The following is a 20,396-nucleotide window of genomic DNA, read 5'->3' on the forward strand; positions in this document are numbered from 1 at the left end:
AGCCCTTCAACATAAGCTACCTTTCTTATAGAGAAATCGCCATTAGTGATCCTTCAATAGCCTTTGATAGTACCAATTGAGTTGTTGCCGTACTTCACAATACCACCATCATTGAGAGACCGAAACTCCCTCAGTTCTTCCGTCCTTCCTATCATGTGATGTGAGCAGCCACTGTCAATATACCATTCATCGTCAAACTGCTCGTCACTAATTACCTGCAAAATATTAAGCAGATTTAGGAACCTAAAGTTTCTTGGGTCCTTGTGAGCCTTTTACAGGATAGGGAATAGTAAGAGAGATATCAACCAAATAAGTACGTTTAACTAAAGTTGTTTCATCTTTTCTTTTTATAGTGAAAACTTTAATTTTGGTTGGTTTAGGTTCATTAGACGTAGGTTTTGAGATTTTTACGTCAGCATTCTTTCGTGTCTCTTTTGGACTTCTGTCATCTTCTGGATAGAGCTTTCCTTTTCCCTTTAAATCTTTTGAGGAGTCAGAATCAGAATTAGAAAAGTTGGGTCTAGAAGTGACGTTGGGTCCTCTGTTCGTCTGATTGAACTTGTATGGTTGCCCACCGAAACCGATCTTTCGGTTGATATTGGGCTGAGGACCGAAACCGCTCTTTCGGTTGGTATTGGATTGAGGACCGAAACCGCTCTTTCGGATGGTATTGGGTTGAGGACGAAACTGCTCTTTCGGTTGGTATTGGGTTGAGGACCGAAACTCTCCTTTCGGTTCCTTTCAGTCATGGGACCGAAGTGACCCTTTCGGTTCCTTTCAGTCGAGGGACCGAAACCACCCTTTTGATTCTTTGATTCCTCTTGTTATTATGCTTCCTTTCGTTCCTGACATAGTGAGGATTTTGTGACCTCCAAAACTGTTTTCTTTCTGATAGATTCTTCTTGTATCTCAGATTTCGTTGGTGTTTTTGATCAGCCACTTGTTTTGGATTTTTGTGGATGTTAGCCTTTTTCTTTGAAGCACGAGCACAGTTTTCGCTCTTTGTTGAAGAAGTTTCACTGGTAGTTTGCACCGATTCGCCTAGTGATGTTTTGGTGCCACTTGTGCTTGGTACCTCATATCTTGTAGGCTCATTTAGAGGTTCTGGCACATATCTACCTTTTACTCTCCATGAGGTCTTTTGTGATAGGCCTTTCGTTTCATCAGCGTTGTCTATTGGTGCTGACAAAAAGAACTCGTCACATCCGGCTGCATTGTCTTCTTCCACCATAGTTGTCAATTCTGCGGTTTGTTGTGGAGTGACACCTGGAACCGTGTAGACTTGATTTGGAGTGGTTTGAACCTTTTGATACACAACATCCTCATTAAGTTCAGATGCATTTTCAACATCAATTTTATTTTCTGAACTTAATTTGGCATTCAATGAGTCAAATTTCTGTACAGTTTCGGTTCTTAACTTCAATTTATCATTCTCATCTAATAGATTTTTAAGCATGTCCTTGTGGTCTTTGGACTTTATGTAGGATTCAATTTTGTCAAGACCGATTCTATATGCAAGAGAGACCTCGTCAGAAGATACAACGCTTTCACAGTTGTAGGCTTCAGCATCGATTTCATCCTCCTTTAACTCAAGAAAGGGTAAAATCATGCGATGTATCTTCTTTCCTATTTCACAATCAAGATGCAACTGAGTGATATTAAAATAAAGTCTTTTAGCAATCAAACAGAACACATTTCGTTGTTTTAAAAGTTTAAGATTGTCTCTTTGCAAATAAATTGAACCATCCTTAGACCTAATCAACTCTTTCTCCTTCTGCTCAATCCACATCCTCCTTTCCTCACTCTTCGACGATATCCTGCTAATTTGATCAGTTAGGTTAGAATTTGTAACATGGGTTTGGGTAAGACTGCTACTTATGCTTGAAAATTTAGATTTTAAGTTATTTAATTCCTTTTCATAGTTAGTAACAGGTATATTTAGAGAAGCAAGAATATTTTGTACCTTCTTGATCAACTCATCACATTCGTTGATCTGTGCACTAACAGGTTTAGCAGCAAAACACCTGTCCTCTCACTCCTTCTCGCCTTCTATCCCACCATCGGTTGTATATCCTCTCATTTGAGACACACCTTCGGTCACCATTAAACATCTTCCCGCAACAGGTTCTTCTTTCACCAGCATCGCCTTCCCATGAGTGGGTTTTCTGACTTCTTCATCCTCTGAATCTGTGGACCATACTTCCACACCACCGAATTCATCACGGTCGCCGGTATCCTGTACAATCAAAGCATTCATAGTTTTATTGTTAGTAGCTGACTTTCTTTTCTTGATTTCCTCCAGTCGTCTCAAGAGGCTCGCTTCCTCATCATCATCATCTATCTTTTCTGCCGACTTTTTCAGCATACAACCTTTGGCGAAGTGATTCTTGCCTCCACAGTAATGGTAATCAAATCCTGAGTCTCCACCGTTTTTCACTTCTTTCTTGGACTCTTCTGATTTCGACCCTACCTTCGGTTCCTCCTTAAGCTTTTCAGTGCTGTAACTTCCCTGCCAATTTCGGCTGTTGTTGGCTGGGAACTTTCTTTTAATGAACTTTCTAGGATTAGACACCATCAAGGCATACTCTTCACCAGTTAGATCGTAATCGGCAAGATCCAATTCCTCTTCTTCATCAACAGAGCTTTTTCCTTTAGAAAAGAGGGCTAACGAACCCAAATTAGAAACCACACTCGTTTCCTTAGACAGTGCACTTTCATGGGATTTCAAAATTCCCACCAGTTTTGCCAGAGAATATGATTTGAACTGTTCATGTGCTTTGACAATGGATACAACAGCCATCCATTCAGATCTTAGACCGTTCATGAAAGTAACCTTCTGTTCAATAACCTTCCTTTCGATCCCATGCTTTATCATCTTACTTAAGAGATGATTAAAGCGATCAAAAGCATGAACCAGTTTCTCTTCGGGCTTCTGCTTGCAATCACCAAATTCAGAAAGCAAAAGAGTTTGAATTGAATGTTCCAGATCCTCATCAGTGGAATACAATTCTTTTAACCTATCCCATATTTCTTTAGCAGTAGCACAAGAACTCACCAAACGGAACGTATCTGACTGCAAAGCAAACCTAATCATCCTCAAGGCCTTGATGTTGCATTGAAACGTTTTCTTCTCATCTTGAGGAATGTCCTTTACATCATTCATAAGCTGATTGTACTCCTTCTGAGTTTTGACAATCTTTGAGGTGCTTGAATGAGCGAATGGGCCAACAGTGATAGCTTCCCAGATTAGGTACCCATTATCCTCTGATCCAATCACATAATCTTCAAAGTGATGCGTCCAAACTTCATAATCTTGAGTATACAAGATCGGAATCCTTGTCGTAGAACCAATGCTGTCACCCCCCAAACCAGACGGCAGAAACGTCCGAGGGCTATTGTGACTCAATTGAATACCATCACAATGATTATACATGAATCATAACATCATTCATCACCATGCATTGAAATATTACAACTGATATTGTTTACATTCAGTACATTGTTTTAAACATTACATTTCCATAACTTAAACCGTTCGATACTAATTTAAACAAAACACCGTTACATCACTGGATACATATTCTTCAATTTACCTGTTACCTTAGAATGCAAGTATTTTGGAAAAACGTCAACATATGAAATGTTGGTGAGTTCATAAGTCATGTTTGAAAAATAATGATTTTTGTGTAGTTTGAAAACCCAGAAAATCCGATATTTTCTGAAACGAGTATTGTATATAAGAAAAAGTGTGGAGATCCGTAGTATGCTTGTCGATTTTTGTAAACGTGTATAATTGTTAAACCTTGTATACATCACATAGATAAAAGTGTTGAAATTCCCGGGAAAACCCGATGTTTTCCTCATACATAAAATTTCGTGTCTTGTTTATTGTTATACCGATACGACGATTGATTCCGATAATTCTAGGTGACATTGGATTAATTATGGGTTGTGATTCATTATAATCATGCATTAATGAAAATGACTAGTTTATAACTACCAAATACAAACGATCCCTTAGGCTTCGTCCGTACTACTCACTTAATCCAACCACCCTGACTTCTCATAGCCCCACAACCGAGGAGAAAGGAAGGTACGAAGCCCCCATTATTTCCATAAGTCGTTCAAAGCTATCGGGAATGCGAAAGGCACTTGGCCCGACTCACATTTGACTTCTCGACTTTGCTAGCAGTACCAATGGGCCCTTGGGGCCCAACAGCACAATAAAGCTATCGAAAGTCCTTTTACATGGAATTAGGTCATAGAAGGCCAAATAACATGTAAGCGCGTTCCCTTCGGGCCTAAAGATCATGTTATTGGGCTAGCTAGGCCCAACAAACATGATTTGAAACTTTCAAGCCCAAAGATTAAATATTGACTTCTCGTAAATGTCGCGTGTTTATTGAAGTACTATTGTTTATTGATTTTTGATTCGTTATTGATTCGAGACCGAATCAATTCGTTTGGTAACGATATTGGTGTTGAAAGTGAATTTGTTATTACGTTTCGCCGGTAGCGGTGGTGCTCGTATTTTATCTTAAGGGATTTATTGTTTAAAAATAAGAGTTTACCTTTTTGTGACCCTTCTTGGATAAAATTTACACTTTTAACCCTTTATATAAAAGAATTTCCATTTTAGTCCTTAAACCATTTTTCTTGACACTTTAGTATCAAAACTTATTGAAAAGACATTTTCAGCCCAGATTTACTTGATAAACAGCTTAAGTCCTTCAAAAATGAAATTTTCTCGGTTGGAACCCTCATTTTCGCAACTTCACAGTTTTGGCCCAAAATGGAAATTTTTTGCATTTTTGATCCCTTTTGACTTTGAAAAACATTTTTGACCCTAGAAATAGTTTTATTACACTTGTAATCCCCTGTTTTACAGAAACTTGCATTTTCAGCCCCTCAATTTCAAAAATCTCGCGATTTGGGGCTTATTGGGCCGAAAAGCCCAATTTAGCCCATTATGTTCAAAATTTACATTTTAAGCCCCTCAAAAGTGTTGATATTCAGAAAATTTATATTAGAAACTGTTTGGACTCTTTTCAACCTCCAGAAATTATCATTTGTCGTTTTGGGCCCTTAGTTTTGTATTTTTGACAATTTGAGCCCAAAAATGGGTTTTAAGTCCAAAAATGTTCATTCTAACCAAATAAACTATTTTTCTAGACTTGATTAGTGTAAAATGGTATAAGTTGTGTTTATTTCATTCCTCATATTGTAGATCTTGGTTTTTAGGTTCTTTTTGGCTAACATATTCATCACAAAACACATAAAATCATAAAAATCACACAAGGCATACATTTACTCACAGATCTACACATTTGCTTGTATTCTCCCCCACAAAAACTCATAAAAACCGAAAAAGAGGTGGTATGAAGCTCACCTTGGGTGTGGTTTTGGTTTTGGAAGGAAAAATGAGAAAAATTCGGCCCTAGCAACCTTCCTTGGAAGATCTCGAACTTGGATGCTTCTAAGGTGCTAAATCATAAGTTTGAATGGATTAAGAGATGATTCTTGAATGGAATGAAATAACTAGCTTATGGATCTAACATCAACTTACCTTAGATGATGTGTTTGTGGGAAAAACCTCCTTGAAAGCTCCTAATTTTCGAAAACTTGGAGAGGAGTGGAAAGAGTTTCTTTTGAGAGAGTTTGAGTGAAGTGTGTGTGTGTGTTTTGGGTTCGGCCGAGAATCAAGAAGAAAGGAGAGAAGAGAGATGTGTGAAAGGATGGTGCATGGAAGTATGAGTCCTCTTGCATGGAAGTCCCTTGAATAATTGTGAGGTGGCACACACAAAGTCAAGTCTTCCTTCCTTTGGGCTTGGGTCGAGAATGGAGAGGGAAATAGGAGATTTTTGGGCTTTTTGCCCTTAAGCCCATATTATAGTTAAGCTAGATGATGCTTGACTCAAATAAATCAAAGTATAATTTTTATGACCTATTAGGGCTAAATTAGGTAAATTATGCCCCAAAATGGTTCATGTAATTAATTTATTTCACTTTAGGCCCAATATGGCCCAAAATATTGAAATACATGGAAGTGGGTCCAACTATAGCCCATTTAAGAGTTCTAATCCCAAGATGGTCAAATTGGAAGCTTATTGGTCCATTGGGCCCAATAAGGAATTCCTAGTCCAAAATGGACTTAAACAAGAACTCCTAGGGTTTCCAATTGCTTATTGACTACTTGAATGCTTGCATGGGGTGTTTGTTTGAAATTTTTATTGTAATAGAGTATGCATCATACATGCCCTTATGTCTTTGATTCATAATTTGGCTTAAGTGTCGTAGTTACAAGGCACAAAAATTTCTAGTTGTGACATCATCCCCCCGTTAGAGGGAATTTCGTCCCGAAATTTTTTTGAAAGCTAGATTTGAGAATGCTAGAATAGGTGAGGGTACTTTTGCTTCATTTGGTCTTCATGTTCCCACGTGAATTCTGGCCCACGCTTCGCGTTCCACCGTACTTTCACGATCGGGATGCGACTTTGCTTAGTACGCTTCACCTCCCTGTCCATGATTTCGACGGGTTCTTCGATGAACAGGAGATTCTCGTTGATTTCAATCTCGTCAAGGGGAATGACGAGAGTTTCATCTGATAGGCACTTCTTTAGATTGGAAACATGGAACACAGGGTGTACACTGCTTAGCTCAGCGGGTAGCTGCAGTTTGTACGCCACTAGATCTATTCGGGAAACGATCTCGAAAGGTCCAATGTATCGTGGGTTCAGTTTTCCCCGTTTTCCGAAACGAATGACCCCCTTCCAAGGTGAAACTTTTAACAACACTCGATCCCTGACCTGAAACTCTAAGGGCTTTCGCCGTTTATCAGCGTAGCTCTTTTGTCGGTCGCGCGATGCTTGTAGTCGAGATCTAATTTGAACTATCTTTTCCGTGGTTTCACGAATGATCTCCGGTCCTGTTACTGCCTTGACCGATGCCAGTTTCTTTGCTAGCTGGGTGTCGTCCACCTCAGCCCAACACAACGGTGATCTACACTTACGTCCATATAGTGCTTCGAAAGGAGCGACTTTAATGCTCGAAAGATAACTGTTGTTATAGGAGAATTCAACTAAGGGTAAGTGGGTATCCCAATACTTCCCAAAGTCTATCACACATGCGCGAAGCATGTCTTCCAGCGTCTGGATGGTTCGTTCGCTTTGACCGTCCGTTTGTGGGTGATAAGCGGTGCTCATGTCGAGATGGGTTCCAAGTGCTTTCTTAAGTGATTGCCAAAAACGTGAAGTGAATCTACTGTCTCTATCGGAGATAATAGACACTGGTACTCCGTGAAGTCTCACGATTTCTCGAATGTATAATCGTGTCAGTCTTTCCATCTTGTAGGGTTCTTTTATTGGCAGGAAATGGGCGGATTTCGTCAGTCGGTCAACTATTACCCATATGGTGTCTAATCCATCTGACGTCTTGGGTAGCTTGGTCACAAAGTGCATAGAAATCCCTTCCCATTTCCACTTGGGGATCATCGGTTGCTGTAATAACCCCGAGGGCTTCTGGTACTCCACCTTTACTTTGGCACAAGTAAGGCATTTGCTGACATAGGTGGCAATTTCTGTCTTCATGTTTGGCCACCAATAATGTTGTTTAATACCCAAGTACATCTTGTCCAAACCTGGATGGATGGAGTATTGCGTCTTGTGAGATTCGTTCATGATTACCTCCCTAAATCCTCCGAGTTTAGGGACCCAAATACGGTTCATGAAATAGTATACTCCGTTCTCCTTTACCTCTAGATTCTTCTCCATCTCGCGCAATGCTTTGCTTGCTCTGTTTTCCATCTTCATGGCATCTGACTAGGCTACCCCGATCTGAGTGGTTAGATGAGATTGGATGGTTATTGAGAGAGTTTTCGCACGACGATTAGAGTACTCCTTCCGGCTCAAGGCATCAGCTACCACGTTGGCCTTGCCCGCGTGGTACTTGATTTCACACTCGTAATCGTTTAATAGTTCAACCCATCTTCGTTGCCTCATATTCAGCTCTTTCTGATTCAAGATTTGCTAGAGACTTTTGTGGTCCGTGAAGATGGTGCACTTCGTACCATAAAGGTAATGCCTCCAAATCTTCAGAGCAAAGACCACCGCTCCCAATTCTAGATTATGGGTTGTATAATTCACTTCGTGTGTCTTTAGTTGGCGGGATGCGTAAGCTATCACTCTTCCACGCTGCATGAGAATGCAACCTAAACCCTGATTCGACGCGTCACAGTAGACCACGAACTCTTCCGTTCCCTCTGGTAGAGATAGTACCGGGGCACTGCAGAGGGCTTGCTTCAGGGTTCAGAATGCAACTTCTTGTTTGTCCGTCCATTTGAATGGTACGCCCTTTTGTGTAAGCGAGGTAAGTGGCTTGGCGATCTTAGATGCGATTTTAGGGTTAGGGTTTTGAGGTGTGTTAGGGACGAGGGAAGAAAGAGTAACGGATTTTAAGCCCCCATCCAATTCAAACGTTTGACCAATTTAACACTTTCAACCCCTCCCTCTCTTTTCTTTTCAATTTAAAACTAGTAGTTACCCAACAACCCCTCCTCTACAAAATATTTCACATTTCAGGTCCTAATGTTACAATATAGACCCCAAATTCTGGAATTTATATCATTTAACTCTTATGGCTAACACTAATTAATTATTATTGATTTAAGGCTAAAATAAAATAAAATAAAAAATACATCTCTGGGTTTTAGGGCTTTTATTTATTTATATAATTTTATTTATTTAATTTAATTTTATTTATGTATTTATTTATTTTAAACGGACTGTTACAGTTATTATCTTGATCAGTTTATCACCAAATTTGGATATGAATGCGACTGAATTTTAATTAATGAAAGTTCCAATTGGTAAATTTGAACTTTTTAATATCATACATGGGATACCGAATACCTACGGGTATACCTACAAACCCGATGGGTATTTACTATTAGGTTATAAGGATACTCAGACAACGTTAAGAGGAACTGAAAGCAACATAATTGCTATCCTCAATAAGTCCGACAAACAAATCCATGAACAACCTATCAATTGCAATTTAATTATGTGAGAGTACATACCTTTTGTAGCCGTTGAAACCTTTGTAGATTCTTGATTGATTGATGAGTGCTAAGAGTCTACCGTAGAACTGCTCTTTCGTAGTCGTATCCAAGGAACTTAGAACAACAACATCCGACAACAACCAATCCATCGAACACGTTAAAGAGGACCTCAAAAAACCGGACTTGCTAGAAATAGTGTTGCCACGTTGTTGCCCTAAAGTAGCCACACCGTGTTGTCAGGAATTTGGTAGTTTTGAGAGAAAAAGGAGGCAGCCGGAATTTGATTAGGTTTTGAGCAAACTCATCATCTAATTTCGACCAAAGACCACTCTATTTATAGGGTAGGATTTAAACCCTTAAAGATAATTATCTAGTTACCTAATAATTATCCATATAACTTATAATTATCTTATTGCTTAGTTACCTTCTTTAACCCTCTAGAACATTCCAGAACTTTTAGATTTCATTTAGTTAGTTAAAGACTATTAATTAATTAACAAAGCAAGTCCATATAATCTTCTCATGTTATTTATTGCTTGTTTTTTCCCTTACATGTAATCCAAAAGGACCCTACTATTAATAGTTATATTACCAATTGTTGTGACTACGAACACCATTATCCAACACTTCCACTTGTACAAGCTACCAACACTATATGGTCTAATATTCACTAGTAATGAGTAGAGAGTATACAGTTAAATGTATCCACCATACTTACAACAAGAGTCGTGATAAAGCCCTTACATAAGTGATCTAATATTGCTTTGTTCTTCAAGATATCTATATGAACGTGATACATGGATATATTTAATCTCCAATGTTGAAGATTCTATTTCTCGATACCGACTTGTGTTGATTAAAAAAACTGCATAATTGATCCATCAATTCAGTCTAGGCATGACCATGCATTTTAAAGTCAACACAAAATAATTGATGGTGCCCAAAGATATCGACTCCAACTATTTAAAGAAGAAGCGAACAAATAAACTTTGACTACATAGATTATGCATATTTCTCATGTCATATCTAGTCAAACCTTGTATGATTGCCATATATAAACAACATTGGGGGAGAAACCAAGACCCAATATATTCTAGGAGAAAATCTCATGTATCTCAATTTGACGAATATATTATATTACCATCTTAGAATTACATGTGACATAATTCATTAAGTAAACTTTGTTGAATCTATATTCTCAAGAATCATTATGAAGTTATATTGTTAATAATATATGATCCTATATGGTCACATATTTATCAAGTTGGCACATTTTGTATGTTTATTATTAATATGATTATTAATAAATAATATCATTTCTTGTACTAAATTAGGGAATAATTACTATTTTGTGAAAATAATAATTATAAGAGAGTATAACTAGTTATTATTGTTGAGTTTTGAGCACTATAACACTCCTATGGTGCACATGCAACACTAGCTGCTTTGGATCTAAGTTTTCTCTAATTATACATGCAATTTCAAATTTCCAAAGCATACACCCTAACTAGCATGCAATTGAAGCTATACAACATAAAACCAAGTTAGATGAATACCCTTGATGTAGCTTGTAGTTCTTGGCCTTTAAAAGCTTTAGCACCTCAAATGTGATGCCTCTAATGTGTCACAAACACCAAATGCAAGAGGAGGCTTATGAGGAGAGGCTAGATAACACTAAGATCGGTTATAGTTCTTCTTAAGAATGCATGGGGGCCGATTTTAGGGGTTAAAGGGTTGCTTTTATAGTGTGGCAAAGACTAGGGTTACATCAATGCAAACCCTAATTCACCATGACCCTTCATGTTTCTTAGGCCCTTTGGGTTTAAACCTTCATGGACTATCATATAGGTTTAGCCATCCTAATCAACCATGAATCGTTAGCCCATACTATAGGTATTACTGATTTACTTAATTAGTCCCCGTAAATTTAATCAGTCTCTTTTGATCACTAAATTAATTCCAAATCAATTCTTGATCGATACTAATTAAATAATATGATTTGTCAATTAATAAATTATACTTATAATATATTAATAAATCATAAATAACCTCTTCCTCAAAAACCCATCCTATCAAATTGCTCTGGTGAAGGCAACCTAAAAGGACCATGCTACTATCGGATCATGTACATACCAATTATAGTTATGGGCTTAGACACCTAATCCAACAGTCTCCCTCTTGGATAAGTCTAATAACTATAACTGCCAATGTAACTTCAAAATCCGATTAGCAATTGTAGCTTTCAAAAGTCGTTGTCGAACTCTGACCCAGTCAGTGACTTGTCTTTTAAATAAAGGATCGTATAATCCTCTGTTCTATAAGATATCATGCGGACAAATACATGGAGCATAGTCATACTTATTGTCATGTAGTTTGTTTTCTGATTTCTGATTTGTTTGACACAGAACTTAATTGAACACATCAGTTGAGTTCTGACCGGGCCCGACACATAAGCCAAGACAAAATCATCGAGGGGCCCAACATATCGCTTTTAATCCTCATAGGATAAAAGGAATAGATAAACTTCAAATTATATGCTTGTACTAACTACTCATTAAATCATGCACAACAATACGTTTTATAACATCAAGTTACTGATGCATTTTCATACCATCAATGCACAACCAACTTGTAGTCAACAACTCATATATCTTAGTTTGAAGACTGTATGATACTATCGTATCACAATCACTCGTCATAAATTCCATGAAGTGATTCATGTGAGTGTTGGTTTAATCCAATACTCAAATCTTATTTCAAGAGCACTCATGAATGTTGTAGCAAACTTTTGTTATGTCTAACACCTTAAACAATCTACAAGCCATTTCATGACAGTCTAGCCTCATAACCTACTTCCAAAGTATGATCGACTGTGGATAGTTTTAATAATCTTATTATTCTTGAAGTCAAAACATGCAAAAGTGAAACAATAGTAAAAAATTGACACAAGATATTAACTTTACTTATAAATAAAACCCCTTTTATTCAATCATCAAATGTCAATTACATTTTAGCTATTACAAGCTTCTAAATATTTATCTAATCACTAAAGCTAATATCGTCCTTCAGCACGATACTCTTTGTATGCTGCAAGTGCTTAACCCTACTCAGTCCCTTCGTAAGGGGATCTGTTGGGTTATCCGCTAACGATACCCTATTTACTACGAGGAGTCCTACTTCTACTCGATGTCGTATGAAGTTGTATTTTCTGTAGATATGCCTGGATCTTCCATGATCTCTCGGTTTCTTGGTTAAGGTGACCGATCCTTCATTATCCTAGAAAATCTCCACAGGCTCTTTTATGGAAGGTACAACTTCAAGGTCTTCAATGAAGTTTTTCAACCATATCACCTCCTTCGATGCTTCGCTCGCTGCTATGTACTCTGATTCGCACGTTGAATCAGATATAGTCTCCTGCTTGGAACTTTTCCATATTATTTCTCCTCCATTTAGGGTAAACACCCAGCCCGACTGAGAGCGCAAATTATCTCTGTCGGTCTGAAAATCGGTGTCACAATACCCTGTCACTCTCAAGTCATCACTCCCACCGAGGGTAAGGACCCAGTCCTTAGTCCTCTGTAGGTACTTAAGAATGTTCTTTACTGCAATCCACTGAGCTCTAACAGGGTTCCCTTGATATCGACTAACCATGCTCAAAGCAAAAGCCACATCAGGGTGAGTACACGTCATAGCGTACATGATTGATCCAACAACGGAGGCATATGGTACTTGACTCATATCCGCTATCTTTTCATCAGTTCTTGGACTCTGAGCCTTGCTTAGTTTGGTATTTCTCTGGATAGGTAAGTCACCTTTCTTTGAATTCTCGATGTTAAAACGTTTCAACACCTTATATAAGTAGGTGCTTTGACTAAGTCCTATAAGTCTTTTACTCATGTTTCTCAATATCCTTATCCCTAGAATGTAAGCAGCTTCCCCAAGGTCCTTCATAGAGAAACACTTCCCAATCTCGGACTTCACCTCCTGTAAGATTGGGATGTCATTTCCTATGAGCAGTATGTCATCTACATACAATACTAGAAAGCTAACTATACTCCTACTAGCTTTGACATATACACAAGACTCATCCTCGCTTCTCGAAAATCCAAACACTTTGACTTTCTCATCAAAACAAAGATTCCATCTGCGAGATGCTTGTTTTAATCCATAAATGGATTTCTCAAGCTTACACACTCTATTAGGGTATTTTGCATTGACAAAACCCTCTGGCTGACACATGGAAACATCTTCAGCCAACTTTCCATTAAGGAAAGTGGTTTTGACATCCATTTGCCATATTTCATAATCATGAAATGTAGTTATGGCTAACATAACCCTTATAGGATTAATCTTCGCTACTGGTGAGAAGGTCTCATGATAGTCAACTCCATGAGTTTGAGTAAAGCCCTTCGCAACCGGTTGCGGCTTATATGTGTGTACTTTCCCATCCATGTCGGTCTTCTTCTTGAAGATCCATTTGCACCCGACTGTCTTGTGACCTGGCACATTGTCAACCATGTTCCATACTTGATTGTCATACATGGACTGAATCTCGCTGTCCATCGCCTCTTTCCATTTTGCAGACCCAGGGCCTGCCATGGCTTTCTTGTAGTTATTAGGTTCATCCAAATTTATCAATGTACGATCACTTATATTCGTATCACCTTCAGTTGTTATATGAAAACCATATAAAACAGGTGGAACACTAACTCTACTGGAACATCTCATAGGTACGGACTCGCCAATCGGTTTAATAGGAGTTTCCTCCTCGGGTTGAGTGCTAGTGGTTGAGGTTCCTTCATCACTTAACTCTTGAAGCTCTTCAAGGTCAATTTGTCTCCCACTGTCCTCTTGGCATATGAGTTCTCTCTCTCGAAAAACCCCTATCCTCGCAACAAAGACAACATTGTTATTCGGTCTATAGAAGAGATACCCAAAGGACTTCTGCGGGTAGCTGATGAAAATACATCTCTAACTACGAGGTTCGAGCTTGTCGTGAGTCTCTCATCTTATGAAAGCCTCGCATCCATAAACTTTGATATGTGCTAACGAGGGAATTTTTCATTTCCATGTCTCATGAGGTGTTTTGACAACCTTCTTAGTTGGGACTAGATTAAAGATATGGGCGGCAGTCTCTAACACATACCCCCAGAATGAGATAGGTAACGAATCTTGACTCATCATGGAACGAACCATGTCCAAAAAGGTTCGATTGCGCCTCTCAGCAACACCATTTAATTGCAGTGTCCTAGGTGGCGTCAACTGTGAAACGATTCCATATTGCTTAAGATATTTGTGGAACTCGATACTAAGATACTCACCACCTCGATCGTATCAGAGTATCTTTATCTTCCTGCCCAATTGATTTTCCACTTCTTGCTTAAACTCTTTGAACTTTTCAAAGGTTTCTGAATTATGCTTGATCAAGTAGATATAGCCATATCTGATGTAATCATCAGTAAAAGTCACATAGAAGTGGTTAGCATCCCTTGTGGCGGATCTGAAGGGTCAACACACATCAGTGTGTACAAGATCCAACACACCTTTACCCCTTTCACAAGTACCAGTCAAGGGTGACTTGGTCATCTTTCCAAGTAAACAAGATTCTCAAGTGTCATCCGAATTCAAGTCGAATGACTCCAAGACTCCACTCTTTTGGAGTTGGGCTATGCACTTCTTGTTGACATGTCCCAAATGATAATGCCACAAGCATGCCATGTCCAAACCATTAGACGACTCAATATTCAACACATTATTTCCTAAGTTATTTACAATCATCATAGTTTTATATATACCATTACAAGGCAATGTTGTAAAATAAAAAATTCCATTATAGAAAGCATTAGTAGAACCAATTTCATTATCAAATGAAAATCTAAAACCTTGTTTGTACAAACCATGAAAAGAAATAATGTTTCTCGCCATATCCAATGAGTAGCAACAATTATTCAACTCTAAATTTAGCCTACTACTAAGCTATAAAGAATAAACTCCAATCTTGGTGACAGGCGACACTTTCCTATTCCTTATGATTAAGTTTATCTTCTCGTGCTCCATATCCCTACTTCCTTTTAGTACCTGCAAATCAGAACAAATGTGAAATCCAGAACCTGTATCAAGGAGCCAAGAATTAGCATGAGATGAGTTATTAGATAGAATAGTGTAAATACCTGCGAAGGTGGTCTTTATCTTCCCATCCTTAATATCCTACAAGTATTTAGGGCAACTTCCTTTCTAGTGCCCTTTTTCATGACAACAAAAGTAATTTGCTTCCTTTGGATTAGTAGAGGGTTTAGTAGGACCACCTTTGGTTCCACTAGAAGAGGATCCATCATGGGACTTTCCCTTGTGGCTCTTAGAAGGCACCTTCCTCTTCTTTCCCTTCCCATGCCCAATTGCCAAGACAGAGGCAGCAGCAGTAGGAGTGGGTACAACAACCTTGTCTTTCAAATTACTTTCTGCAATTCTTAGTAGGCATTGAAGCTTGCTACGAGTGACTTCCTCCTTGTTCATCTGATAAGTCAAACGAAACTGATCATAACAGGGAGGCAAAGAATGTAGGATGATGTCAATAGCCAACTCTTTATCGTAGTTCACATTTAACTTCAGAAAGCGGTCCAAAAACCTTTGCATCTTTTGCAAGTGGGCCGTGATGGACTCTCCATCCTTCATTTTGGTTGTAATCATGGAGGCAATGATCTCATACCTTTCCTACTGAGAACTTTGATGGTACCTTTCCATCAAATCTTGGTGCATCTCGAAGGGCCAGAAGTTCTCATTGGACTTTTGAAGCTCAACAGTCATGGTAGCAATCATAATGCACGACACCTTTGTCGCGTCCCTCTCATGAACCCTGTATTCCTCGATTTGCTCGGGAGTAGCAGTTTGGTCATCAATCTCCTTTAGCTCGAAGGGCTATACGAATGTTTCGAATCCAATCGTTAAGTTTGACCCATCGAAGATAGTTCTCCCAACCAAGTTCATGAGGGAGAATGAGCTAGAAGGGTTGGAGCCTGAAGCATTGTTTGGGATAGACATCTGAAAAGGAAAAAAGAACAAGTTTAGATTAGATAAGAATCCTTAATATAATACCCAAATGAAATATTAAGGCTAGGACTCAACATAATATTCTACAATTCGGAAGAGGGATGCTGATGCGGGCCCTAGTGTGGAGGATCGGGCCCTTGCGTTCCTAGAGGCCCACGATCGTGTGACTAAAGGGGCTTCACGAAAATGGCCATAACTTTGGCTAGGAATCTCCGTTTTGGGCCTACGACCAGTCAAATCGAAGCTTGGAGCAAGGAGAACGTCTAGATAAGTCCCCGAAGGGTACTTACCCATTTTTGAGTCCATAAATCGCTTTCTAAAAGGAGTTATGAGCAGTTTTTGTTATTTTTCCTTAATTTTTGGGTTTTGTTTTTGGGTTTGTATTTGGCCCATGGACTTTTAGGGTTTCATTTTAATTTCTGCTTCTTATTTAACTGTTTTTGATGTAATTTGGATGGTCAATCATCAATTTTATGAACTTTCGATTTTCTCCCAAATTCTGTGTGTTAACCCAGATTTTGAAGCCAATCCCACGGTATTCGTAGAATCAACGTGGTTTTGAAGAGATTGTCCTGGCTATTCTTTTAGAATCAACAGGTTCATTCTTGGTTATCTTTGTGTTGTTTTTTTTGCGCTGCATCAGTTGGTATTAGAGCCGAATTCCTGGTTCAAAATGCCTCCGAGGAGAAACAGGACGCCCGCTAATGTTCATGAGCAAGAACTAGAAGAACGTATTATGGCACGAATGGAGGAGAGGATGGATCAAATGGTTGACCAACTGACTGATAGGATGGTCGAACTGATGAATCGAGGAGGGCAAAGGTCTCGAACACATTCTCAAGTGGAAGATGGTGAATTTGGGAACCCGTTCGGCGGCAGTGACGGTTCATATTCTGAAGATGATCTAGAAAGGCGGCCAAGGCGTGATCATAGAGGTGACAATAGGCGTTGGGAGGCCGGAATGAGAATTGATATCCCAGAATTCGACGGGGTCAGTTTGAATCCAGAGGGGTTCATCGACTGGTTGGCTACTGTTGAGGAAGTTTTTGAGTTCAAAGAAGTCCCTGAAAACAAAAGAGTGTCATTGATTGCTACCAGGCTACGTGGTAGGGCATCTGCATGGTGGCAACAACTGAAACTGACACGAGACAGGCTCGGAAAGTCAAAGGTCGTGACTTGGAGGAAGATGAAGAAGTGTTTACGATCCAACTTCCTACCCCATAATTTTCAAAGGTTGATGTACCAACGGTTGCAAAATCTGAAGCAGGGTGCCAAATTAGTTGACGATTACACAACTAAGTTCTACCAATTGATTGCCCGAAACGATATCCAGGAGACAGAGGAACAACTCGTTGCTCGATATATTGGGGGTCTACGGGTCCAAATCATGGACTCTGTAAATATGTTTGACCCGATATCTATTTCTGAAGCGCACCAACGGGCGTTGGCTTTTGAGAAACAAAGTCGTCGGGTGGGCGGTTCGTCTTCAACTTCCAATATTGGAGGAAGTCCCGGGACGGGTGGTATGGTACCCCGTGTTGTTCCTAATCAACAAAGACCGACATCTAACAGTGTTGGACCAAACCCTAGGACAACTGTTAGTAGCAGCTTGAAGTGTTTTAGTTGTGGGGAGACAGGTCACCGACAATCAGAGTGCAAGAAGGTCGGAAAACGTCATTTGTTTGCTGAGCAAGATGATTGGCAAAATGATGATGCCGGTGAAAATTACGAAGATCCCCCTGTGTATGACGAAGAGCATCAATGCGAGGAGGAAGTTGTAACTGGAGATGTGGGGGTAAATTTGGTGGTAAGGCGGTCTTGTTTTACACCAAAAGTTGTTGGTGATGATTGGCTCAAACACAACATCTTTCAGTCGACATGTACTATTTTGGGAAAGGTTTGTACTTTTGTTATTGATTCAGGAAGTTGTGATAACCTTATATCTGAAGAAGCAGTTCAAAAGTTGGCTTTGAAAACAGAAAATCGCCCTAAGCCTTACAAGCTACAGTGGCTTAAGAAGGGTGGCGAGGTCACTGTATCTAAATGAGCCCTTGTTCATTTTTCTGTTGGTACCACGTATAAAGATGATGTGTGGTGTGATGTGGTTGCTATGGATGCATGTCATTTGTTGTTGGGCAGACCTTGGGAGTATGATCGTAACATAGATCATAACGGGCGGACTAACACTTACAGTTTCTTGTTTGGTGGTGTGAAGATAACATTGGTTCCCAGTAAGCCAAATGAGCCAGTTCCGAGAACTTCGGGTACTCTACTAACCCTTAATCAGTTTGAAGACGAGTTGGAGGCGGAAGGTGAAATTTTTGTATTGCTCGGGAAGGAAGTCGCTAAGGAGGTTGAAATTCCTGAGGCTATGGTCCCTCTGCTCAAGGAATTCGCTGATGTTTTCCCTAATGAATTACCTGATGGTTTGCCACCTTTACGTGATATCCAACATCATATTGATTTACAACCAGGAGCTCAGTTGCCTAATAGGCCACATTACAGAATGAGTCCCGGAGAGCATGAGGAGTAGCGACGACAGGTGGAGGATTTGATTTCAAAAGGTCATGTTCGAGAGAGCATGAGCCCGTGTGCTGTTCCTGCTTTGTTGACTCCTAAAAAGGATGGTACTTGGCGTATGTGTGTTGATAGTCGCGCCATCAACAAGATCACGGTGAGGTATAGATTTCCAATTCCTCGACTTGATGACCTACTTGACCAGATTAGTGGTGCCTCTATCTTTACGAAACTAGACTTGAAGAGTGGGTACTATCAGATTCGACTTAGGCCTGGGGATGAGTGGAAGACTGCCTTCAAGACTCGTGAAGGATTGTATGAGTGGTTGGTGATGCCTTTCGGTTTATCAAACGCTCCTAGTACATTTATGCGTGTGATGAACCAGTTGTTCAGGCCCTTTATTAGTAAATTTGTAGTCGTTTATTTTGATGACATACTTATTTACAGTGCTACTTTTGGTGAGCATGTCAACCATGTGAGGCAGGTTTTGACTGTACTTCGACGGGATAATTTGTACGCAGCTATGAAGAAATGTGTGTTTATGGTTCCTAAAGTCTTGTTCTTGGGGTACGTTGTTTCTGGGGAAGGAATATAGGTGGACGAGTCTAAATTAGCAGCTGTCAGACAATGGCCAAGTCCAACTACCATCACTGAAGTTCGAAGCTTTCATGGCCTTGCTTCATTCTATAGGAGGTTTATTCCAAACTTTAGTTCTATTATGGCACCGGTGACTGATTGTATGAAAGGGAAGACCTTTACTTGGACCGAAGCAGCAGAATCAACTTTCCAATTAGTAAAAGAGAAGCTTACTACATCACCGATTCTTGTATTGCCAGACTTTTCTCAAGTGTTTGAATTACACACGGATGCTTCCAAGGTTGGGATTGGAGCAGTTCTAAGTCAAGGAGGACGACCGGTTGCCTATTTTAGTGAGAAGTTGACGGGGCCAAAGCTGCGTTATAGCACTTATGATGTTGAGTTCTATGCAGTGGTCCAAGCTGTAAAGCATTGGCGCCATTATCTATTTCATAAGGAATTTGTTTTGTTCACAGATCATGATTCATTAAGACATATTCACAGTCAAGATAAGGTGTCACACAAACATGGGAGGTGGATGTCGTTCTTGGAAAAATTCACTTTCGTGGTTAAACACAAGTCTGGGATGTCAAATCGGGTGGCTGATGCATTGAGTCGGAGGGGTAATTTGCTAGTTTCCATGAGGGTTGGTGTGCCGAGGATGGATGTCCTCATGGAGCAGCTAACGGTTGATCCTTATTTTCTGTTGTTCTGCAGGGTATACAATCTGGACAGATGTCTGATTTTCTACTGCATGAAGGTTTTCTTTTCAAAGGCAATCAATTGTGCATCCCTGATTCAAGTCTCCGCCTTCAAATCATTAGGGAGCTGCATGGTGAAGGGCATGTCGGCCGAGATCGCACTTTACAGTTGGTACAATCATCTTATTTTTGGCCTACAATGCGCAAGGAGGTGGATAGATATGTTAAACGGTGTCGAATCTGTCAGGTGTCAAAGGGCACATCTACCAATGCAGGACTCTATATGCCTTTGCCTGTTCCATCACAACCTTGGGTAGACATCAGTATGGATTTTGTGTTGGGTTTACCACGTACTCAACGGGGAAATGATTCAATATTTGTGGTTGTTGATCGTTTTTCTAAGATGGTGCACTTTATTCCATGCAAAAAGACGACAGATGCAGTTAATGTAGCCCAGTTATTCTTTCGAGACGTCTACCGTTTGCATGGATTACCGTCTT

At 39.6% G+C, this 20,396-nt stretch overlaps 1 protein-coding gene across 1 annotated transcript; it reads left to right on the top strand.

The window, feature by feature from the left end:
• Nucleotides 1-18,212: 18,212 nt before the first annotated feature.
• On the top strand, nt 18,213-18,635 carry LOC145060028 (uncharacterized). Its single transcript, XM_079007765.1, has one exon. The coding sequence runs from the start codon at nt 18,213-18,215 to the stop codon at nt 18,633-18,635; it is 423 nt and encodes a 140-aa protein (XP_078863891.1).
• The last annotated feature ends 1,761 nt before the right edge of the window (nt 18,636-20,396 follow it).

The sequence above is a fragment of the Lactuca serriola genome, chromosome 6, assembly GCF_051521515.1.
Source record: "Lactuca serriola cultivar US96UC23 chromosome 6, Lser_US96UC23_V15, whole genome shotgun sequence".
NCBI classification, from domain to species: Eukaryota; Viridiplantae; Streptophyta; class Magnoliopsida; order Asterales; family Asteraceae; genus Lactuca; species Lactuca serriola.